At 37.0% G+C, this 25,819-nt stretch overlaps 3 protein-coding genes across 3 annotated transcripts; 1 reads left to right on the forward strand and 2 right to left on the reverse strand.

Annotated features, from left to right (window-relative positions):
- Nucleotides 1-10,626: 10,626 nt before the first annotated feature.
- On the reverse strand, nt 10,627-11,430 carry LOC134675122 (uncharacterized protein CG16817-like). The gene has a single exon (XM_063533284.1). The coding sequence runs from the start codon at nt 11,264-11,266 to the stop codon at nt 10,754-10,756; it is 513 nt and encodes a 170-aa protein (XP_063389354.1). The 5' UTR covers nt 11,267-11,430; the 3' UTR covers nt 10,627-10,753.
- A 773-nt stretch (nt 11,431-12,203) lies between these two features.
- Nucleotides 12,204-17,693, reverse strand: LOC134675132 (programmed cell death protein 2-like). Its single transcript, XM_063533294.1, has 8 exons — nt 17,499-17,693; nt 17,255-17,421; nt 16,951-17,148; nt 15,928-16,040; nt 15,341-15,465; nt 14,218-14,371; nt 13,815-13,956; nt 12,204-13,705 (listed from the first exon to the last, which is right to left on the reverse strand). The coding sequence occupies exons 1-8, from the start codon at nt 17,604-17,606 to the stop codon at nt 13,396-13,398; spliced, it is 1,317 nt and encodes a 438-aa protein (XP_063389364.1). The 5' UTR covers nt 17,607-17,693; the 3' UTR covers nt 12,204-13,395.
- Nucleotides 17,694-20,512: 2,819 nt separating this feature from the next.
- On the forward strand, nt 20,513-25,786 carry LOC134675173 (uncharacterized). The gene is made up of 4 exons (XM_063533370.1): nt 20,513-20,630; nt 21,131-21,389; nt 22,360-22,557; nt 25,274-25,786. Exons 1-4 carry the CDS (start codon nt 20,589-20,591, stop codon nt 25,630-25,632), a joined length of 858 nt encoding a protein of 285 aa, XP_063389440.1. The 5' UTR covers nt 20,513-20,588; the 3' UTR covers nt 25,633-25,786.
- Nucleotides 25,787-25,819: the final 33 nt, after the last annotated feature.

Genomic DNA, 25,819 nt, shown 5'->3' on the forward strand with positions numbered 1-25,819 from the left:
AACATCCTGGAGGGCAAGATTGAGGGGAAAAGATGCAGAGGAAGGCCCAGGCTCACATAACTCAGCCAAATAAAAGTTTCTATCGTGTCGTACGAGGGGGTTAAAGGTTCCATCACACAGGCGCGTTTTCCGGTATATATAAAAAACCGGGCAAGTGCGAGTCGGACTCGCGCACGAAGGGTTCCGTACCATAATGCAAAAAAAAACGGTCACCCATCCAAGTACTACCATCTAAGTACCACTCCCGACGTTGCTTAATTTTGATCAAAAATCACGTTTGTTGTATGGGAGCCCCATTTAAATCTTTATTTTATTCTGTTTTTAGTATTTGTTATAGCGGCAACAGAAATACATCATCTGTGAAAATTTCAACTGTCTAGCTATCACGGTTCGTGAGATACAGCCTGGTGACAGACGGACGAACGGACAGCGAAGTCTCAGTAATAGGGTCCCGTTTTACCCTTTGGGTACGGAACCCTAAAAAACGCTCACGCCCCGCCCGGAATCGCGCCTGTGTGACGGAACCTTAAAAGGCTGGCCCAGCAAAGAGAATAGAGGCGATTACTCCACGTACAAGAGCATATAGTTCGGTTTTTTAGCATTAGAAATAAGGTAAACAATCTTGTTGTCTTTTAATTGAAAAACACATTTTAAAAATAAGTTACGGCAAATAGGTAACAATAAAATTATTAATCTAATACGATCATTTATAGTCTTCTGCTTTCAGAAGTAATAGTTACTGATTTTTAAAAAGCGTTTTTCTATTAAAAGACATGTCAAGATCGCTTACCTTCTTTAAAGTTCTTTCTAATGCTAAAAAAAACGAACTATAGCTCTTAAATATTGATGTTGAGGGAAGTGTCTACATACTGATTGTGGAGCAGCTGCTATTCCGGCCACTGGCAGTGAATAGTGAATGTGTTAAAAGGCTAATGAGGTCTCAGGAACAAGAATTTGGAAAGCAAAGCCTACAATAATTCTTTTGAAGACCCTAACAGTCAAGACACTTTCGCTGTCAGTACTACAGTTAACTGTCTTACTGCAGTACAGGGTCCATTTAACCCTGTACATGTTTGGTTAATTGATGAGTTAGGTAATTGCCTGAGCAAACTTGTTAAGCATTGTTAATAGTCCGATAGCAATAACTTTTGAAGTTATAAGATTATTAATGTTGCCTATTTTTTACATATAGTTTTCAGACCATATACTAAACCTAATAATAATAATTTGTGTCATCCTAGGTATTTGCTTAGGTAGAAATTTAGGTATTTCTTTTTTTAAACAGCATTCGGTAAAAAGAATATTCGAGATGAAATTCTTTGTTTCCCTGTAAAAGCAAAGTGGCTTCTGACATACACACGCATTTTGTGTCATTTTCATCCACGGGTATAATGACATTTAATAAATACCTAATAGTGAACCTAAAATGCCTAAAATAAAATTATAGTCGGTAAGTGAAGTGTTGTACTTCACAGGATATTATAATATGTTATTCAAACAAATGTGTGTCAAATTTATCCACCGCTTTTATTTTTAATCTTTTTTTTTCTTATAAACTTCATGTATCTGCCACAAAAAAAAATTCATGTTATTAAGTTTATATCTACATTATTATAATGCCACATCGAGACAACATTCATAATTTGGGTCATTTTCAACAACGGTTTTTTACTATTTGGCAAAATAAAACTTTGCATGAACGGCGTACGCGGGGAAGGCTACCTACGCGGGTAGCGAGTACCTACTTGCTCCCTTGGAGTGGCCGGCGTTGGCCCATCGTGTAGAGGAGCCATTACAGTGTATTTATTTCATTCGGAGGCATAATTATTATATTAAGTCTTTTCATAGTGTGGGAGTAGGTATGTTGTAAGTATATTTAAAAATAAAATGTAGGCTCCTCATACTGACCAACATTCGTGACGTTCGCAATCAAAAGGTACCACTTTATCCTCGCCATAAGGACTCTCTGACAGGTTATTTGTATAAAGATACAATAAAATTTCGTCTTTATGGTAAAGGACAAAGTGGTCCCTACCTTTTGAATGAGAATGTTACATCAGCAACTTTTAAAAATAACTTTTATTCGATATTTAGTACACTTTTTAAGATTATTTTAAGACGCAATGTATTGCTAATTTTGTGATGTATAAAGCGTGGCAAGGAACGCCAATTACAATGATGATGGTGTGGGCGTTTTCGGAAAAAAATATTTGGGTAAAATATCACTGTCCTACGACTTTGGTATACTTTTTTACCGTCAAATACTGTTTTAAAGTCTACTACATGCATACAAAAATTGTAAAGTGATTTATTATCTGAGTATTTATGGTAAAAAAACTGATTAAATGGTACTTTAAAGTAAAGAAAATGTACAAAAACTGAAGAAAGGGAGATGATTTTTGAGTGTCCCATGCACACTTTGCATACTTTGGAGCCAAATATTATATATCTGCCTCCTTCTAGGCCCGAACCTGGTTGTTGTGTGATAAGATCGTACCAGTCAAAATCTATTAAAAACCTTATTTTTTAGCACCTAAAGTAAAAATATGCATTAAAGTTTAATTTATTGTTGTCCTTCAATATCGACGTAGTGGAAATTTCCACCAACGTCACGGAGTTTTTACCAACTTAGTAGCAAAAATCTACTAATATCATACGGATTTTTACATGATCGTAACATTATGTTCCTATAATTACCCGGTGTTTAGGTTTTACAAGGCAATTGGGCTCGAAAAAAGCTAGTGTAGGTTGTGCGTCACGATGTGCAGAAATTTGTTTTCCACAACGAACTGAATTAAACTGAAGATAAGGAGTCAATTATTGACTAAATATTTATGAATTACGTTAGATTATTATGTGTTATATGATATCAAATACTTATAATTAAGAAAATTCAAACGATCAGACCGCTATTTCGCTTTATTAACCAACCGGCATGCCTACGTCACATCCAAAACGTTACGTGATGTATTAGTGGAACAAAAAAACGTGACGTATGGAATGAAAATGCTCGGTTTACATGCCGTCAGTTTAAGTTGCCAAAATATAGTAGGTAGAGTGATATTAAAAACACACAAATAATTTTATTCTAGCTATATTCTTCTAACTACTCGACCTACTAGTAATTACTTAGCACCAGTGGCGGCTCGACCTAAGAAACGCTGGCAGGCGCAGGTTATGCTTTCGACTGCAGCAGTATTGCAGTACGACAATACTGCTAACTGCAAATGTCAAAAAACTGGGCAGCAACATCTATTTTGATTTTCTAGCAGTAATGCAGTCGGCAGTATTATCGTGCTGCAATACTGCTGCAATCGAAAGCATAATTACTGCAGGTAATTTCAAAATCTGTTAAGTTACACTATAATAATATGTATTAATTACTAAATTATTTAATTTAGTACAACATTAAGTAGGTATTAAATTAAGTAGCTATTTTCCGCACATGTAAACCCTTCATGTAGTTCCTAAACGCGATATTATGGTCCATAACGTCACTTTGTCCTACTGTGGCTGTGATTGATTTTATTAGAATTTATATTAATTTTTAGGATAATTGATACTGATTTCGATCTCATTTGCAAGAATAATATATGATAATTATTAAAAACAACTTTTTATAATACCTTTACCTTACGTTTTTTATAACAAAATGATTGCAAAGCAACAATTAAAACGAAAAACGTGACGTATTGGAAAGACTTCTTTAAAAAACTTTATTGTAATACTTAGTATTGCAGTTGTTATTCGTTTTTATAAAATTAATATTGTTTTGTATTTCAATAAATAAAAACTGGTTCACTTAAAACACTCCGATCTTCACTTAAAACCTGCCTAAAACTTGTAACGTAATGGATCGTCACATTCGCTGTCATTCAGTTTAAAGTGATTTATTAGGAATATAAATAATTTATATAGAAAGAAAGTAACATTTTCATAAAATATATAAATAGTAGATTTAATTCAACCCATTTATAGTCAAAAAAAATTTTTTTTTGGTGTGTGGAATTCCATTACGTGACGGACTCTAATTCTAAAAACGCCCACGTGTACATTGAATACAAAACTTCATAAATTTTAAAAGTTATTGAAAAAAATATGTTCCTTTGAGGAGCAGAATATTTTCTGTTAGAACGATTATGAAACAATTGAATGAATGAATGATTTTATAGGACATTCTTACACAGATTGGCTTAGTCGATAAACAACGATATTATAGAATATAAGAAATTATGTATATATATAATATACTATAAGAAATTCCACTGCGAGTAAAACGATGATAGTTGCTGAAAAACACCGAGCTGAGGTTTTTAATTTGAAGAGAAATGTAAGTCCGTGTCGCTAAGTCCATGTTACTTGTTTTAAATTTAGAGTTTAGAAACTAATTCGTGGTAGTAAACGATACAAATATTAGAAAAGTCCTTTACAACCTTGTTCGCTTCATATACTTATGGTAAAATCATTTTAGGGCGGGTCATAAAGGGCAAGTAAAATAAAAATTGTCAATAGTAAAATATGTCCTTTACGACAATATTGACCATACGAGATACGATATGAAAAATCATCAAGACAAATGAAGGGCTTAAAGGACGACAAAATACATGTAAGTCATTTACAATCATATTTATATTTAGCGGTAACCTTAACGATAATATCTATGAATTTCTAATTTATAACTGGTCATTTACGCCCCTTTAGATAAGCTGTTTTTACAAGCTCATAGTGCAAAAATTTGGTCGTAAAGGCAACTTTTTAAGAGATATAAAAAATTTCACTATACAGAACGAAAGCGCTTGGAATTCTGAACAAAACCGACTACCGTAGGCTCAAAAGGCGTAAGGGACAAAATTGCAAAAATGCTGTTATACTCAGTATTTTTTTCTCTATCGAATAGTATATTTAACGTATTGATAACTTGAAAAAAATGTCCGTTAAGCCCTATGAAAAATCAATGCTTGAACACAGTTTTCCAACGCATTTGCGCGCGCAATTCAAAAAAATGTTGTGAGACATTTTGGCGTAACTCCCAACTTTGTGTAGGATACGCCCTTTTGCATCGGAAATTTTTGAGTGCTAAATGTACGTTACGCCCACAACTAATGTACAAAAAATGTATAACTATTGTATATTTATGCGAGAGAGAGATTCAATGTAAGAGATACACCTGCGCCCCCATACTATGTATAATTTCGGGTTTATAATTGTTGCTTTTTTGTGTTTACGTGGGATGACCTAGTTATACCTACTTTCCTTGTCAATTTTTTTGTTAAGTAGGTACTTGCATTACCTGCTCATGTGCTCATTGCTTTATTTATAGGGTTACTAAATGTTGATAATTTAAACTGAACTAGTGGGTACTTTTTAGAGATGCACCGGATATCCGGTTACTATCCGGTATTGACCTATCCGGCTATTATTTTACTATCCAGCCGGATACCGGATAGTAACATTGCTTGATTTCGGAGTAATAAAATTGGTTTTAAGAAACAGACACGGTCATAATCGTACTTATTTATTATTTTAAAACAATTTAATCATTCCACTGACTTGTACGCGCACTCATTTCGAACCTAGAAATGAGTGTGCGCGAACTTTTACTAGGAAACAGGTCAAACCTGCAGAATGCGCACCTGAAAAACCGAAACGTAGGTATAGTTCCTCTGACCGGATATTCGGCGGCCGGATACTGGATATTCGGCCGATGGTCAGGCCGAATATCCGGTATCCGGTATCCGGCCAAACAACTATCCCTTGCATCTCTAGTACTTTTTCATCAGTTTTATAAAAATAATAAAACATGACTATATTCAAATGATAATTATGGCGTTTAATTAAGGTTAGACTGATAACTATTAGTTTTGTTTGTGACTGGGTCATTGGTAATATTAATTAAGACGTCATATTAATATTTTTTTGTTTAAACCCTAATTTACAGGATTAACCTTATGAAAGTTACTGTATAACGTTTGCATTTAAATCCATAGAAGTACGTAAGCCTGGCCGCATGCCTTTTTCTACTCTAATATAATGTCATAAATATGCGATCATATTCAATAAGTTTTACTGAATAGACATACGAAATTTCAAAACCACTACTGTACCTAATAGTACTTTAGTATGTATAAAAGTAAAATTTATAATCCAATTAACATTACAAACAGAAATAACGCGTAATACTTTCTATAGTAAAATTAATTTGTTACAAATTGTTGTATATCAATATATACAGGGTGTCCAGTAATTAATGAACAACCTTCTAACCATCGACAGGGCACCTCAGGCTGGTCCAGAGAATGTACTTATAGGTCTAGTAAAAGTTTCGTGGTTTTCGAGATAATCGCACTTTTATGTGTTTTTACTAGTTAGCACCATACTTCACTTTAACCACCATCTAGGCCATAATCTTTGTTTGTAGAAATGTAAATAGCATGTGTGATACCATATTATAGTTCGTTTTTTTTAGCATTAGAAAGAACTTCGCAGAAGTAAGCTTGTGGTTCCAAATCCGGCACTTTTAGCGGTAATAATTTGAAGTAAATTATATGTATTGACCGTGCTACATTAGATAATTCAATAATTATTAACTATTAAAGAGCCTGATAAAAACTGTACGCTTACTTCTGTGGAGTTCTTTCTAATGCTAAAAAAAACGGACTATAGAATCAGTATTAGATAAACTATTTTTAAAAAAGTTGGCCACTCTGTTCTCCATACTTTTTTTTTTTCACCACAAGCGATCAGACGTCTTAAAAATGTTAGAGTCCAATGTATTTTTTTGGAATAAGGTCTTCTAAAAATATACCTTGGCTATGGAAAAACTGTATTGCCTATCGGTTCGGTTAGCAGGCCTATTTGAGAATATTTTTCAAAAAACAGAAGGTATAGTGCGTCAAGCAAATCTTGTCAGTAGCAATGTAAAGCAAACTAAAGTAGGGCAACACTCAAAGAGTAGTATTGCGCTAAGAAAAGCAGCAATGTACAATGTACATCGAACCAAAACTTTTTTTTCCGCTGAGCGCGCCTTGTCACGTACGTCAATTCAAATAGTCACTCGCGGATTCTCTATGTTTGAAATTGCTATTAATGCGTATCGAGGACAATTTAAAAGCGGTGTGTGATGTTGATAAAAATGATTAACTAATTTGAAGATCTCAAAATAAAATTGTAAGTGGACTATGCCGTTAAACAAGAATGTATGAATAAAATCATTGCTTCAGCAGGTAGATGTCATACTGGATTTTCATATTTTATTAGATTTCTCAGTTGGCACTGTAGGCATTGTAGGCACCTTAGCTTTGATTAAGCACAGTCTTATTTAATATATTGGTATTTAATGGTGAATGGTGAATGGAGAGGTGGGCTAGCTTAGCCACCAAGTGGATGCCGGTAGAGGGACGTGGCCGCGGTAGGCCCAAACGGAGATGGCGAGATGACCTGGACAGCTTCCTGAACAACTGGCCGGAGGAAGCACCAAATCGGGAGTCGTGGAAATTAAGGGGAGAGGCCTTTGCCCAGCAATGGGACACTCAAATCGGCTATTAAAAAAAAAAAATGGTGACACAGCAGAAATATCTCTTGAAATAGAATCGATTCAGAATGTAAACATTGTAAACCATTTGTAAACAAACAAGATGATGGCTGTCATTCGCGATCCACATTCCACAGATAAAACACAGATGACACGCGATTTTCGAATTATTCGAGCACAGTGTTGCTAACCCGCGATTTTTCAAATTTGCCGCCGTTTGCTACTGACAAGATTTGCTTGACCCAGTATAAAAATCTTTTCATTTATGTCCTAAGCGATCATTACAGTGAAACAAGGAACCAAAATTAGAAAAGTGCGATTATCTCGAAAAACACGAAACTTTTACTAAACCTATAAGTGCATTTTCTGGACCAGCCTAAGGTGCCCTGTCGATGGTTAGAAGGTTGTCCATTAATTACTGGACACCCTGTATAAATGGTAGGACAGCAGTGATTATGTTGAAGTAATCATCATCATCATTGTTCTTAAGAGCCTAGCTCTTGTCGGTGGAGTATTCGCCATTCCGTTCTTTTCTCTGCCACTGTTTTGAGCTCATGGTACGTCACTACATTAATTTTCTCTTTGGCCTGGTCAATATGTGCACGTCTCGGTCTTCCTCTGCCTCTCTGTTCTTCTATTCTGCCTTCAATTATATATTTTATGTAAGTATCGTGACGTATCAGGTGCCCCAACATGTTTCTTCTTCGGTTTTCAATTGTTTTTAGCAGAGATCTCTTCTCACCTACCAAATTTAATTTAATTAATATACTTGAAGTAATATAAACAAATTAAAAAAAACATTGTTTTTGTAGTGTGTAAAAAAACATTGTTTTCTTAAAAACGACCTTTTCCACGTTTAAGTATCCAAAATAACAAAAATGGGGAAAACTTGACAGTGAATACATACATCTCTATAATTTTTCAGATAAAAAATGGAAATTATAGTACTTAGAAGTACAGTGTTCCCTAAATGCAAGTTGCGAATATTGCCATGAAATTGTTGAATTTACGCCAAATGGTACTAAAACAGTTTAATTTTTAGTACATTACGCCCTGTTTCTGATAAGATAAACATTAAAGAAGAGGCGTAAGGGACGCCTTTTTAAAAATAGTCGTGTTTTTTGGCGTAACGGACATGCTATTTTTGTAAATAAGCATTGTATTCAAGAAATCAGTTTAAAAGACCTCAAAAAGTTAGGAATAAGCCACATACAGGCATCAGTTAATTCAAACAAACAAAAAAGGTCTGATTTTTTTCTCATAACAAAACTGATTTTTGGCTCTCCTGGAAAGATATCCTGGCGTTTTGTCAGTTAAACCCTTTGAGGCTACGGTAGTGGATATAACTCATTTTCGCCAAAATGTCCTTTACGCCAATTGAACCCAAAGGTAATTATTATCCAAGAACCTTGAACTATCAAAAGTGTTGGTAATTATTATTTAAGGTAAATGTATTCAAAACATCAGAATAAACAGGCATTAAATAACCTCAATACGTGTACATAATTAATAATATCTATTATAAAAACATGCTAAGAACAAAAAATACATTAAAAAAATAATGTGCATAATTTACGTTAAGTATGGAAAGACTGGTTTGTGCTATTTATAATGAAAAAAAAAAATGATTATATTAAAATTTATTAGTCCATATAATTAAGATATATTGAAGTTAGACTTGATTAGATATAGAAATCAAAATTTTGAGAACATTAATATAAATTAAGTTCAAAAAGTAATATTTTTATCAAAGAATGAAAGTTACCTCAAGTCACGGTATTAATAAGCAAATTTTACTCAAGTGGTACCTATTCCCTGTCATTGTCACAAGTATATGATGCGTAACCATAATGTGTATAGATTTATAAACAGACCTTAATTCTCGCAATAAGATGTACTTACTTACAGTTCTTTTGATAAATGGTGACATTGTACAATATTTATAAGTTCTCTTTGTAGTAGTATAACTTTGCATAAGTTGCGTTAATTTGGCGCGCAGGCGAAGTAAACATGCGTTGCGTACGCAACGTGTGGTTTTTAGAGAGAGGCCCTTACCCGCCGCCACGCCAAGGTCGCGCCCGCTCCCCGTGCATGGCCCGCGTTGCCCGTTAAGAGCCACCCGCTAGCGTCGTATGAACGCGAACATTATTTTTGTATTATTTGTTTATGCAATGGATGAAACTGACACAAATTCATATTTCTTATTTATCCCGCCTTGTATATTAATAAGGTGTGAACTCTAGTAACCTTAATATTCTTTTGTTATGGTAATAGCTTGTTAGAACAAAATTATCAAAAATCTTATGAAGCTGTGCCTCAATAAGACACAAAAACATGTAATGTCCATATTGACACGATTAAATGCGACGTCAGCAATTTTTTTTAACTTTAATTATTTTTTGAGTAATTTTGAATAGTATGACATAGTATCCGATTGCAATGGACGTAATTGACACAAACTATGTTTTCACATTAAAAAAACTATCCTAAATGCGACACAGTTACATGTTTTCTCTCGAATATTCTTTTCTCCAAAATAATTCAAAATAAAAATAATTACCACAAATTATTAAATAACTTAAAAAGCAAATAATATCTGTGACACAAAACAAAATGTAAGATTAACAGCTTAAAACAGCATTCGTAAGCGAAAAAAAATTTGACTTTAATAATACTTTAAGTTAGGGCTCAAAATATAGCCAGCGCTGCCGGACTATAACCCAAATAGCCTGTTGCTTGCTATACTGTCAGTGAATGTCTTAAAGCTGTCGCTATTTGAGGTTGATGATAGTCTTTCAGAAAATACTCTAGCCGTCTGCAAACCGAAACTTGCAAAGACAAATTGTCACTATTTTGGAAAAATCTTGTATCTCACATGGGTAATCAGAGTTGAAACGCAGTAACACTCCACATTCTTAAGATTCTTTTTTTGATAATTTTTTTTCAAAGTGGTGACGACATGCAATTCTGATTAATCTGAAATAAAATCTAAATACAATGAAACGGAAAGACTTTTAACAGGTTTCGGGCAGCTAGCTGCCCTACCTCTAGAGGTTATAATAAGATTACTATTCAGAATTATAAGAAAACGATAGTCCAAATTAGCAATTCCTTTAAATGCAAATTAACAACATTTTTGGCAAAATTTTATTATAACCGTAAAAACCTTAACATACATAATGTACTGTAAATGTTAAACACTGATGTTAAATATCGGTTCTGTTATTCCAGATCGGGTAGGTTTTCGTCATCAGAATCGCTCTCCAGGTCGTCGAACGACGGTTTTTCGGTCTTGTCACCGGCTCCACCGAGCCCGCCACCACCGCCGCCCATTGACCGCAGCATTTCTTCTATATCGTAGTTCATAGCACCTCCACCTTCCTCCTCCTCGTCATCTTCATCTCTCCACTTATTAAAGTCGATCTTCAGATAGTGCGGCTTCTTCTTGTCTTTCGTTAACGACGGCCAGTAAGGAGCATCCTTCTTTTCTTTGCGCAATACCATTTCTATGCACCTGCCTTTATTTACGAAAGCGCTAGTATCAGGAACCACGGCATCGTATAAAGGTATAGTTACCTCGTGTGTTTTATTGTCTTGTGCATTTAAGCCTTTGAAATATACCGAATCTTTTTCTATTTTAATTGTGGGGTCTTTTGATTCGACGCTAAACGTGAGGAATACATCTTCTTTCCGCTGGGCCCATAAAACGGGTGGTGGGGTTGCAGTTTCGCTCATGATGAATATTCACAAGTTACACTTTTTAAGTAATTCAATTTGTAAAGTAATTGATTATACTTCAGTTTCTATGGACACAATTTTTCCGATTTCACGACTCAATTTAGCACGTTCACCGGATCACCGCCTCGCCGATTCATAAAGAATTGATAGTGTTACCATTACTAAGTATTCAATTTCAAACTCTAAATATACTCTACATTAAAAATAAACTGAAAGGAGCATAATTTCCAAAAAAACATGTTCAATTAATTATTTCTTTAATAATTATCATATAATTTTCAACAAAAAAATTGTGATTTAGATTTTTAATACCAAATATTCAATGCAAGCAATATTCTCGATTTCTTCTCGAAAAATCTTGAAAGAGCGTTCGGATATCATTATTCATTACAATGGTCATACGTAAGCACTGACAGTAATTATCAAAAATATAGAATATATCTTACTGTACAAACTCAATTCCTCATGTTATCAACAAACATGATTCATTTCATAGGCCTTAATATTCGAGATATGTAGACGCGAGTCGATACTCTTTGCGTAGTATGGTAATCGAACGTCTATCAAGATAAAGATAGGTACCACATACTCCCGCGAAATTATAAACGGTAGCTGGGACCCGTCTCATATAGATATATACTACTCTTTGGACCCGACCTGTGCTATCGGTCGATTTGATCAGAAATGAAATTGGCATCAATCTCCAATTTCTAGATTTCTGGTGATATTAGAATTGAAAGTGCCCCAGAACGAAAATACTGGTCTCACAAAAAATTCCAGAGGGGTTGTAAGTGCGTTGTCGTTATTAAGATGGGGGTACACTTTTTCTAGGTCTTATCTGTTAGGAAATACCACAGGCGAAGGCAGGCAGGTTTCAAAAATAAAATAAAGGTTTCTAAAACTACATTTTTATCGATGAAGAAATTATATAAGACTCCATAAACATTATTTATTAAACATACATGTATTTTTATTGCACATTATACTGTACAATCTAATTAAAGAAGGAAGTTATATACTGAATAAATAAGACAGTGTGGAGTTAGAAGTTCAACACTAATAACGAAGACACATATGTGTAGAATTATATCATATCTCTTACTATATAGCGACAAATAATGTAAAATGTAAAATATACAACATAAATGCAATATAAGATAACATTAGCTTATTTTCTACCCTAGCGTTTGCTATGAAGATGTATAACTACACATTTAACCTATAGGTTAATAAGAACACTACTAATAACAATATTTGGATTGGTTTTGACAATGACACAATCAACAAGCTTCAAAATATGGCCAATAAAGATATACTTTCCACTTACAAATTATACAGTATGATTATTGAGAAATATATCACAGATATACATTCACTTCACACAACATAAATAACATTTCTTTCTCATACTTTAATTATTAAAAGAAATTAATATCGTTAATAATCTTGAGATTAAAAGACCACTTTAAATTTTACTGGAGTATAGCAATGAAGTAACACTTGACACTAAATGCACTCTGAGAAAATGCTTATACAATTTTTGTATGGACGAAAAAATGTTATTGACTATTTGTCGGACTACATTTTTATAGTATTCCTATCACTCAGAATATTATAGAAGTGACAACTTTATTATTTTAAATTTCTATGAGACATAAAATGCTTCCTACAAATCGTAATTGAAGATTATAGTACTGTTAAATCACTGCTTTAAGTCTGTCATTATTTTTTTAATAATGGACACGCGTGGTCGTTTTTTAACATCAGTCAATTATAACATTTATAAGGTTTGATTTTTTGACTTAAGCAGTAGAATATACATACCATTTTTTTTGTTCCTTAAAGGCTTGTTTGGCATTCTTACATTTTTATTAAGCCAGCGAATGTACGCGTTCGCGTGGCCAAGAATTGTGACAGTAGTCATTTTATTTCTTAAATGTCTGGTAATGGCTTTCAATTTGACAACAATAGGTATCATACTTTTATAATAGCTATACATCTACAGTGTTGTAATTTGTCCGTGTGATAAGTTTGGCGATTCTCTATATACACAGAATGAAATGTAAACGGTAAACTTTCAGTAATAAGCTACTGTCACATATCCCCGGCCAGCCGCTCGGCGCCGTTTAAACAACTTCAGGCTGGAAGACGACGGTCTCCGGAACGAGCGCGTCGCCCGGCTGCCAGCAGCTCTGCGCGCACGTGAACACGAACACCGAGAGGAAGTGCAGGTGCGAGAGAGCGGGAGGCGGCGACGCGTGGGAGACGGGCGGGAGCGAGAGGGTCCCGGCGAACTCCGGCACGAGTTGCAGTTCGCAGACGAGGCGGGCGCCGCAGCGCGCGCAGGCGGCGGGCGCGCCGGGCGACTCGGGCGTGCGCGCGCCGGCCGCGCGCGGCAGCGGCGCGCCCAGCAGCGGGGCCTCCTCAAGGGAGTACCTAAAATTAGTCAGAGTATGGTGATCTGTGCGAGAGCATTCTCAGTTTTGTATGAAAATCAAACATGAACATTATACGACTGTGGTTATTATTTTTACATATAAATTACCTTAAGATCTGCCCCGGGTTCTTTCTGAGGCGGGACAGGAAGGCGTGGAACAGCCGGTCTCCGTGCAGCGGCGCCGTCTCCTCGTACTGCTCCTCGTCCGGCCCGCCGCCGCCCCCGCCGCCGCCGGCGCAAACCTCTAGTTCTAAATAAAAAAACTTGTGTTGTAATATATTGAATACTATTAACTATAATAGCGGGTGATAAGGCATATGAACAATTTATTAAAACACTCCAATACTTGGCCAGTGAAACTCCTCATATGAAAAAAACAAAGTTTTGTACGGAACACTAAAAAATGCAAACATTTTAATGGTGACATTGGTGACAGACTGTTTGCTGCAATTGACCTTTAGTATAGGCAAGTATCAAAAAACAAAAATATTTATTTATTATGTCTAATTACCATTTTCTTTCTTGTATTTATTGAGCAATTCCGTCACCCTATCATCTGGGCTGGACACCTTGTGCCATTCCTCTTCAACGTAAATGTATTTGGGCACAAACTGCAACGGAGCGCACAGCAATCGGCTTCGTATGTCCTGCGGTAACTCTGCCGTCTGTTAAGCAATACAATTTTTAATGAACAATATAGCACAAACCAAACATAAACTTAGGTTACGAAATGCGATTATTCTAATACTTCATAAAATGCTGTGAAAGGAATAATTGGCCTGGTAATATTTAATGACTTCTTTAGCTAAACATTCCAACAACAAAAATTTATTACATTAAAACAATCATAAGTACATAGGCAAAGGGTTAGGTAATACGTATGTGGGTAGGGTAGAAAAGTGGTTTCAATCGATGTGTGAAAGGGCGGCACCGTCGTCGAACCCCAGCCACCTGGCGGTCGACTTAAAACGGTGGCGTGTGCCTCGGATACACATGCTGGTGGCGCGTATAACGGCGATACTGATCCTACATCTCAGCCAGCCCAGTATGGTGCTTAGAGAACGGTTCCACCGTTGAGATATGGTTTCTGCCATATGTTTTATAAAGGAGGACATTTGGGGTGTATAGACGCTGTCAACAGATGTTACAAGTGGGGTGAACGTTGCATGTCGCATTTCACAGGCCGTGGAATATTTTAGCTAAACATATTGGCAATAAATATGTTTTAGCTCTATCTATACATTTGTTTAAGGTAGCTGCCATACCATGCCCTTGGAATGTGTGTGGTTGTGACAATTTCATAATCATTAGTCCAGCTGATGGCATATTAGCTATAGTGACTTAGTGACCATCTCACATTGTCACTAAAGTAGGCGTGGCTCACTCCGCGATTTCGTCGCTTTGCTACAGGTAGCTAAAAGTCCATCCGTTCGACCCCAATTTTGGGGTTTGCCATAAGCCGCGCGCGGCGCTGTCGCCACCTAGCGGCCATATCTGTGCTGATCATGACAGACGCGTTTTGTTAGGGAGTGAGTCTTCTGACTAAAGTTACACCTCTGAGCAATGGGGCACTGGCGATTACTAACGTATTGGGTATTGTCACTCATCCACATTGCATAAACCAACCAGCATACCTGGTGCAGGAGTGCTTCTATATCGTTGGAAGCGGCAGTGGGCGTGTCTACAGTGACTAGTCCCGGCTCATCACCACCCTCTAGCTCCGCTGCGGCCACTGGTACTCCTATAGCCCCTACAGCTCCTAATAAAAGAGAAAAAAAAAAAATCTAATGTTCTCTCACTTTTAGTAAAATTCGCCTTTCAGTAATAGATAGTTATCCTACTTGCTGGTAAATTTCTGCCAACAGAATGTTAAACGAGTTAAATGCTTTACAAGTTTACAGTATTCATGACACAAGCTCTACCCTGTGTGAGGTTTGACTGGTAAAAAAATACATTTTATATCTGTATCTGATATCTGGGGCACCCTTTCTATACATAGTATGTAGGCCCCAACTGAGATAAAGGTAAACTAGCAAATTTTGATATTGTCATCGGGAGGATAATGCAATAGCTTGAAAAAAAAAGAGATTAGAAATTAAAAAGTGGCAACCCTGTAGTGTTGTCCCTTTCAAACCAATTAATATATGGGACAACACTACAGTGTTACCACTTTTTATTTTTTTGCCAAGCTGTACATGCATGTATTATCTGTTACAGATACCTTGCACTGGAGACGTATTGGCATTGTGTGCATCAAAAACATGTAGATTCCCAAGAGCTTGCTCTACAGTTTCCACTTCTAAGGAGTTGCTTTCTTCATCCTCATCAGAATTTCTGGAATAGAAAGATTTTATATGTGTAATCAATATAATCTTTATTATACCTGTACCAGGCAACAGAAATGATTTACATATTAAAGTAGTTAATAAAGAAAAAGTTTGCCATTTCAAGTTACCGCAAACTTAAAAATTAATAATTAAAACATAAATTTAGGAAATAATAGCTTAATTTGCTGAATTGCTGATTGATGTGATATACAGTATTGTCTTCATGCTTACTAAAGCTTTTAAATTTTAATTAGGGTTCTGTACCCAAAGGGTAAAAAGGGATCCCTATTATTATTAGAGGCCTTTGTCAAGAGACAAACGGATCTACAGAAAGTGGCCAAGGCCCAAATGATAGAATACATATAATGGAAAAGAAATGTTTACTGTAGACTCCGAAATAAAGGCTATAATAATAAAAAAAATTTTTTTATTAAGACTCATCATTTTTCAATCGGCTGTATCTCATGAACCATGCTAGCTAGGCAGTTAAAATCTTCACAGATGATGTATTTCTGTTGCGGCTATAACAACAAATACTATAGTCCGTTTTTTTTAGCATTAGAAAGAACTTCGCAGAAGTAAGCTTGTGGTTCCAAATCCGGCACTTTTAGCGGTAATAATTTGAAGTAAATTATGTGTATTGACCATGCTACATTAGATAATTCAATAATTATTAACAATTAAAGAGCCTGATAAAAACTGCACGCTTGCTTCTGTGAAGTTCTTTCTAATGCTAAAAAAAAAGAACTATAAATACAGAATATAATAAATATTTAAGTGAGGCTCCCGTACAACAAACTTGATTGATTGGCATTTTTTGCATAATCATATGGAACCTTTTAAGCACAAGTCCGACTCACACTTGGGCGGTTTCATTTAATTATTCTTCTTCTTAGTGCTATCTCTTCATAATTTACCTGTGCATGCCATTGTTAGGGCTGGGAGCATTATCCACATTCATGAAGTTCCCATTTGCAGTATCACCATTGTCATTCTCATCCCATTCATCTGCACCAGTGCACCAACTGAGATTAGTCTCAACTGACGGCAAGTTTACTATTGTACTTGACTGTTTAATGGAGTTGTCTTGATATTGGCTTCGAACACAAATCCAACTAAAAAAAACAGTTCAGCCATACAATTAAATTATAATAAATTTAATTTTTAACATGTAGTTTAATTCAATTAGTTTCTAAATATCAATACTATTATATTGTTTACCTTTCTGATTGAATCCAGCAATTAGGATTAATACAGGCGAAAAGATATAAAGTGCGATGATAAACCGAATTTTCCAGAGGAGCATAGCATTGGACGATTAAAATTCTGTGCAATCCACATAATTGACACTTGGAAGGAAACTGCACGTTCTCGAGAGGCGGCCAATCCTGTAGGAAACAATTATCTTATTATCATGCTTTGCTTAACCTATTCAAATATTCTAAAAAAACATACTGCCACTTACGGGAAATCCACCAATTTTATTTACTGTATAATTTAATAAAGTTTGGTTTTTTTCACCCACTGCCTCTTCTTCGTAACCTAAGTAAACTTTACCCTGCTGTTTTGCCATTATATGTTGATAAATTAAGATTATTTCATTTAATCAATCGCGCGGAAAAGTATAATGTCTTGAACGTCTTGAACACAAAAGTAGGACAGAATTGATTGATTTTGATGTTGACGTTGACGTCTTAAATTCAGTGTTACCACGACATAAAAAACATGACATTTACAGCCGTAATACACTTTCGCACCGCACCAAGGTCACGTTGCGGTGTAGTTGTGTGTTAGGGCTTTTACATATGATCTCCATGCATGCATCTCCATGTGAGTATTATAGTCTGTCAACGAATTTCCGTCAGTACAAAAGAGCGGCAAATTAAAAAAAAGTAGGCGCGAAGGGTTATCATCCTCTAGAACATTTGGATTTCGGGCCTTTTTCTACAAACTTGTTTGACCAGCTGTGTAGGAGACTGTAGGTATTTTCTTTAATTTCTGTGGGCCACATTTCATACATCGATAAGCTGTGGAAACAGCCGAATGGCGCTCTCTAATATCACTTGCATAAAGCCTCCTCCAGACTATGCCCGTGAATCGCGGGCGAAGCCGCGAACGCGAGTGTGGAGTCGATTTCGCTGTCTACGAAAATCGACTCCACACTCGCGTTCGCGGCTTCGCCCGCAATTCACGCGCATAGTCTGGAGGGGGCTTTAGGCAGATACAGCTGAGGTATGTTATAAGGGTGATTCATGAGACGTGAGCAGGACTAATCCTGCACACTCAGTAACTGATTATTGATCGATCACCGTCGTAGTTAGGTGAAACAACCACACTTTTTCCTATTTTTAAATTTTTTGGTGAGGGCAAATTTAATTCTCTACAATCATGGTCACCCTACAAGATCTAACTAATAAACATAAAACCTCTTTTACGAAGAAAATAAAATGTCAAACCTGAGTGAGATACGAGTTTCAAAAGTAACCAGACCGTGATGACAGTGATGACATTCAATTTGACATAGAATATCGGTAGTTTAGTATTCTAATGTTAGGGTGACCATCCATGTCGTAAATAAATTAATAACTTTTTTTTTCAACACGACTAGAAAATTAACGTTAACCCCACTAATACTGATAGGAAACAGTTGCTTATAATTTAGGAAATGCGCAGTGTTAGTCCTGCTCACGTCTCCTGAATCACCCTGTATACCTACTGTATCGAAACCGGTACACGTAGCTTGAGGATGGATGGCAAAGACGCTTACTTAGTTACTAAACTCTGGCACACCCACTTTGTCAGTAGAAAATGGAGCGAAATTAAAATTTTCCGTGGGAAGTCAACTCTTCGAGCCTACATTTCTTTAAACCGCCTTTTCTACTGACAAAGTAGGTGTACCAGAGTATAGTTGACCACGGAACCCAAAGGATACGTAAAGGTACGACAAAATAGTACATTAATATATACTTGGTTAAGCAAATCTTGTCAGTAGAAAAAGGCGGCAAATTTAAAAAATATAGGCGCGAAGGATTATTGTCTCATAGAAAATTTGAATTTCGCGCCTTTTTCTACTGACAAGATTTGCTTGACCAAGTATAGGAATAAGATAGGAATCTTACCGATTAACAGCACGTTGACTCAGTCCACCTGTCGTAAGCCTTGAGGATCCTTAAGTAGAAACTGAAATGCCATGATTGCAATGTTTATTACCCAAATCCAATTCTACCTAACACAGAAAGACTTAAATGGGTGCTTGCAACTGTGTCAAGTTATGACTACTAATGAGGAGCTGGTTGAAATATGTTTATTAATGTTTGCAATCAATAATGACTCTTGTCAAGACATTCTGGCCATGCGGGGGAGCTTCGAGGATTCGTTGGCCGAGGAAGCGAAAGGGTGTAGGTCTAGCTAGCTAGACTCTAGGTACGCCTGAGGCATGACTGTGATGTTTGAAAGTTCGTGCGGGACCTATCGATAGATCGATGCAAAGACAATTAAATAATAAAGATTGTCAAGCTGCCGTATACTTACCTCCCTCGTGCGCCAGTTGCGCCACTAATTTATAAGCATGATATTTATCTATCTATAGATATTTTGTGCAACCGTATTTAACACCATTTTTGAGCAGTCAGAAATAAATCAGATGCTCCGCAGATAACATCCACATACATAACTCTATAACTCGCCAAAATGTACGCAACAGCGGTTTTTTTTTGCGTTTACGGTGTTGGCCCCAGAATAACAGTTCATGGTTAGTACAATTATAACATAATATATACCAGGTGTGGCCTGTAACACGAGCAAATAATTTGAACATAGATTGTACTCCTCAAAAGGTGACACTTTTGTTCAACAACTTTGAAAAATTATGAAGTATTTAAGTAGACTCCCTATTTTTCATACAAAATAAATATTATCTTCAATGGACGCCATCGCCACGCCATATATTATCATTGTAATTGACGTTACTTGTCAATCCTTAAACATAACAAAACAAAGAGCATATAATCACTTAAACAAAATTCGCAATACATTGCGTCTTAGAATAAACTTTAAAGTGAATGAAATTAAAATGAGGAGAAATGAGGAGTACAGCCTACAGTTAAATTTTTTGCTCATATTACAGGCCACACCCGGTAGGTATACATAGATATATTCACTTTTCTGAGTACAGTCAGATATAGGACAGTTATCTTGTATATGTTGGCTTTATGTTCAGTTAGGAAAATTATGACCTTTGCTGACTGTAGGTACCTACGTAAAGTTTGATGCTAATATTTAGAGTAATTAGGGATGTAATTAAAGTCCCATAAAAAGTCATCTGTGAAACAAAACCATGTTGACATCGTTTGACCCGTATTCGCAATTTTAGTTGGATGGCAATTTATGATTTAACATAAAAGGAGCGGTCGTTGCCCAAGGATTTACACATTCGCTCCACGCGCGTGGGAGCCCAAGGAATGGTAATGCGGATTGTTGCTCGGCGTTCAGACCACCGGCGGGCGTCGAACCGAAGTGTTATTTTTTTTTAAATAATAACTTTTATAAATAAAACATGTCGTTGGAAGCAAAAATATATAGCCTCCGAGTGATTTTGGTCAGTATAGTACCTCGGTTATTTATCTGGTAAAGTGCATCCGTTTTACTGCCCCCAAAGCAAGAAAGGGATTTGTGTTTTGTAGGCTGTGTACGTTTTTATACAAAAATAAGGATGTTAAACCAATATATTATCAAAAATTAATACTTACCAAATTAGTAAAAATACTAAGTGTCGTGCGTTCCAACCGTTGCTTCGAGCCTGGATAGTAGAGTTTCATGGAATGTATGTACGAAAACTAAGAAATATATACCTATTAGTCGCTTTTCGGTTAAATACGAGTACAACATCGTAACATACCACCAACCAACCAACCTTATCCCTATAGATTCTCCCTGGTTTAGAGGTTTTTCTAAAAACTAGTGCCCGCCCCAATTCTTAGAGCGGCTTTAGCGCGCCGAACGAAAAGCCGGGACAACGCTAGGGAGAATATTATGCAACCTATTGTATAAGGAACTTTAAATCCGAACACAATAAAAATAAAAGGCCTTTATCTACAGGTTATAATTTCCTTCGCGCCATTACAAGGGGTTACAGTAAAGCCGGTGCGATGTCCGACAAATAAAATAGCACCTCACAAAAGGTCACCATATCTCGGGCAGTATGGAGCCCGAACCTTCGGTGGGGCCTTTTACGATTTGGTGAGCCCTGGCGGGGCGCAGCTCGACCAGTTGAGCGCGCTGCAAGAGCGGCCGCAGGAGGACGATCCAGACGACTGTGGCGACATCGAGGACTATGACGAAACGGACTTGAGTTCTCGTGAGTATCATGGCTTTTTAGGTGGTGCTTAGGATGATTTTTAGGAGGACCCGGGTATGTCCTTAAACTACGTCCAGGACCCGGGTATGTACTTAAACTACGTCCAGGACCCGGGTATGTACTTAAACCACGTCCAAGACCACCGGTGGACGGGCAGCAGCATCCCTCAAATTCGGTGTACTCGACTGCGATCGCCAACCCGCCTGCCAAGCGTGGCGATTATGACCCCCCAAAAAAGGGGGAGGCCTATGTTCAGCAGTGGACATCTTATGGCTGAGATGATGATGATAGGATGATTTTTGTCTCATTGATTGTTTTTATTTACCGCCAAATACCTGCACAAGTAACTAAAGACTCTTCCAATTTACTATCACTTGTATTGTGATTTAATAACAGAGTAATTAGTAGTAAATTTGTTTTATGTGAGTCATTGTTTAAAAAGTGCTGTTTCTCGAATGTGTATGTTGAATTTATAATTAGATAGCATTTAACTTATTTATAAAAGTTATAAAGTTACTATTAGACTCTAGCAGCCGTTAAAAACACAATCAACCCGATTTTTACCCTCTCAGGGTTGGTTAAAAAAAAATCTGGAGCTCTGACTACTCAAAATATGTGTTTCAGAAACTCGTACTTTCAACTGTTTAGGTTGTGAGTTATTTAAGTAGATCTGTTTTACGTAGGTAGCGTGCAATGCACATCTGTATTAAATACAGATGTGCATTATGCCATATACAAATTTTGTATATGGCATAATAACATTACAAAACTACCTAAGAAAGTTTGCAAAATCGGCGACGATAAACAATCCCCTTTAGCATACTCAGTGCCAAGTCTTTTTTACAGTTAGTATTATTTTGCAAGACGTCTACGTTATAAGGCTATAAATATGTATAAAGCGTCGCACGCGACCCAGTACATGTATAATCGATATAAATGCGAAATAAAGTTCTTATTTGATACTTTGCAGTCAACCAGCCAAACACACATCAAGGGTACAACAACCGCTTCTTCTTTGGGGGTTTATTGAATAGACCTGGGCAGGTCCCGACGGCGCCGCCGACGCGTCCGACGTACAAGCCTTTGCCTACGCCCGGGCCGCCGTACTGGTCGGGCGGATATTTCGGCAACAATCACTACCGGCCGCCGGTGCAGCAAGAACCATCGGGTATGTACATTGTATATGTGGTTTTTTAGACGACTCAATGTAATAATGATAATTGCTTCTTCCGGTGCCTGTACTGTACCGCAGATCAGGATAGATCAAGATCAAGAGACGTGTGCCGCTTTGGTGTACCGACGTAAGCTCTGCTCATAGGCCGAATACCTACTAAAAACCCAGTTGGATTGGAAATTGGGGCAATCGAACTGTCGTTTTATCTCAGGAATAACAAGAAGAATTAGATGGCCCCACGCCTTTATACCTTCTTTCTTGAGTGAAGAATGAAGGGATGAGTGGACATAACATTTATTTTTAACCGACTTCCAAATCCCAAAGGAGGAGGTTATCAATTCGGTTGTATGTTTTTTTTTTATTTATTTTTTTATTTTTTTTATTTTTTATGTTTGTTACTCCATATCTCCGTCATTACTGGACCGATTTTGAAAATTTTTTTTTTGATTGAATGTATATGTATACAGATTGGTCCCGTTTCTGTCAAAACCCAGTTCTGATGATGGGTTCCATGAGGAATCGAGGGAACTCCTCAAATCTTAAAGGCATACATATAGTGATTTTTGGGTTTTTATCATCAAATCAAGCATATACATCCAAAAAAGTGACATTTGATGAAGTGGAACTGCTGATGATGATCAGAACGGAACTCCTCAACGACGCATAGTTCACGGTTGGCGATTTGTCCTCTTCGTTATGTTTGTTAAGCAAGTTCAGTTTTTAAGCTACATTTTTGTCAAGCTCGAGTTCTGATGATGGGATCCATGAGGAATCGAGAGAACTCCTCAAATCTTAAAGGCATGCGTATAGAGATTTTTGTAATTACATCAAAAAATCAAGCATTTTCATTAAAAACTGTCGCATTTGATGAAGTGGAACTGCTGATGATGATCAGAACAGAACTCTTCAACGACGCATAGTTCACGTTTCGCGATTTTTCCTCTTCGTTATGTTTGTTAAGCAAGTTAAGTTTTTAATGCACATTTTTGTCAAGCTCGAGTTCTGATGATGGGATCCATAAGGAATCGAGGGAACTCCTCAAATATTAAAGGCATGCATATAGAGATTTTTGTATTTACATCAGAAAATTAAGCATTTTCATTAAAAACTGTCGCATTTGATGAAGTGGAACTGCTGATGATGATCAGAACAGAACTCTTCAACGACGCATAGTTCACGTTTGGCGATTTTTCCTCTTCGTTATGTTTGTTAAGCAAGTTAAGTTTTTAAGCCACATTTTTGTCAAGCTCGAGTTCTGATGATGGGATCCATAAGGAATCGAGGGAACTCCTCAAATATTAAAGGCATACGCATAGATTTTTTTGTATTTTCATCATAAAATCAAGCATTTACATTAAAAACTGTCGCATTAGATGAAATGGAACTGCTGATGATGACCAGAATAGAACTCTTCAACAACGCATAGTACACATTTGGTGATTACGAATTTCGATTTTGACTTGGACTGGGACCCGGACTCGGACCCAGAACCGGACTCATACCCGGATCCGGTTCGGACCCGGACCGGATCCGGTTCGGACCCGGACCGGACCTGGACTCGGACCCGGGCTCGGACCCGGACTCGGACCCGGACCTTGACCCGGAAAACCACTATGATACCTTAACTAAATAAACCACTATGATAACCTACCATAAAATGTGTAAGTATATAAGTATGATGATGCCAATCTTACTAGCCCCTCCCGCTTAAACCCCCGTACACCGCACCGCATGCGCCGTTAAGTGGGTTAGGTTAGGTTTGAACTGCGATCCTCACAGAACCGAACTGCTATCAGAGAAGTGGGTTAGGTTAGGCTAGAACTACGACCCTTACAGAAGCGAAATGCTAGTAGAAAAGTGGGTGGTTTTACCTCCTTTTCTACATAGTATACCTATACCATCTACAATAATCTTTCACCGGCCCCCATAGAAGTCGGTTTTTTTTTCTTAAAAATTATTATATTTACGCAAATGCTCTGAAGTGCCTTTTTTGTCATTCATCCCTAAAAGATGCTACATAAAGTACTACCTAGAATGTACACCTATCTACTTAATGGAAATATTTGACACCTGTCCGACACAAATATTATTAAGACAAGTAAACAATGAAGTACTACTTAAGTATTACAAATTCGTGCTAGAATTGAAAGTAAGGCAATGAGTTATAAGTTCAGCAGGCTAATAAACAAAGATTAGAATACCTCGAAGGGACCAGGCCCACTCGGAGCAGTCCTTGAAAGGCAAAACTCGTTACTCTACTTACGGCAGCAGCTTGCAAATAGAACGGCGAGAATTACTTATTAGGGAATATATTATGTTTATTATATACTAATATGTAATAACGCATAATATTTAATCTTTATAAAATAATGTTCATGTACGGTAAAATAATATATTCACTTCGTACCTACTTGTATTCGTTGTAACCGTCAGTAGTTATTCAAGTTTTCAGGATTTTTTTACTATTTTGTCCTTGTACTGTGAACAAGAAAAACTAGCTTGAGCAGATTTATTCGTACTAAGTATAATTCTTTTACTCGTACCTACTCGTACGTTATATATCTTCATACTTTTATCTATCGCGTAAATCTCGAAACAATGAAAGTACAACCAACAAAATAATCTAAAGTCATTTATTATAACTTTCTGCTTAGGTCTACTGTAAAAGCCTTGTCAGATGGTCTCTAAATATAAAATCTTATGATTTCAGACTATGTGAAACCCGTTCACGAGGGTGCTTACGAGAACCATTCGACGTATCGTCCGGACATCGTAGGAGGTCCGCTGGGGCACGTCGTGGGTCACCGTCCCGCGCGGCCCACCACCAGGCCGGACGACCACACCACCGCCACGAGGCGTCCATACCCCACGCGATACCCACCGCGACCCACCAAGCCAACATACACCAGGCCGGACGACCACACCACCGCCACGAGGCGCCCATACCCCACGCGATACCCACCGCGACCCACCGAGCCAACATACACCAGGCCGGTTACGGACAGACCCAGAATGTTCAACAACGACGGAATACTAGGCTCATTCATTGATCTACTGTTTAAAAAATGATTTAGTTGCGACTGTTATTTATTTCCCGTAGTTAAGTAAGGTAATTGTTGTAGAGCCGAAACACTCATGCGGGTGACCTGACCTTTCATTGTTGTAGAGTCTAGCAGAAATACCAACATTTAACCTTTCACATTATACGTCATTTGCTTGAATGCTGAGACGAGCAGGAACAAAGCGTATCGGTCCT

This window comes from Cydia fagiglandana, chromosome 2 (assembly GCF_963556715.1).
Source record: "Cydia fagiglandana chromosome 2, ilCydFagi1.1, whole genome shotgun sequence".
In the NCBI taxonomy this organism is placed as follows: domain Eukaryota; kingdom Metazoa; phylum Arthropoda; class Insecta; order Lepidoptera; family Tortricidae; genus Cydia; species Cydia fagiglandana.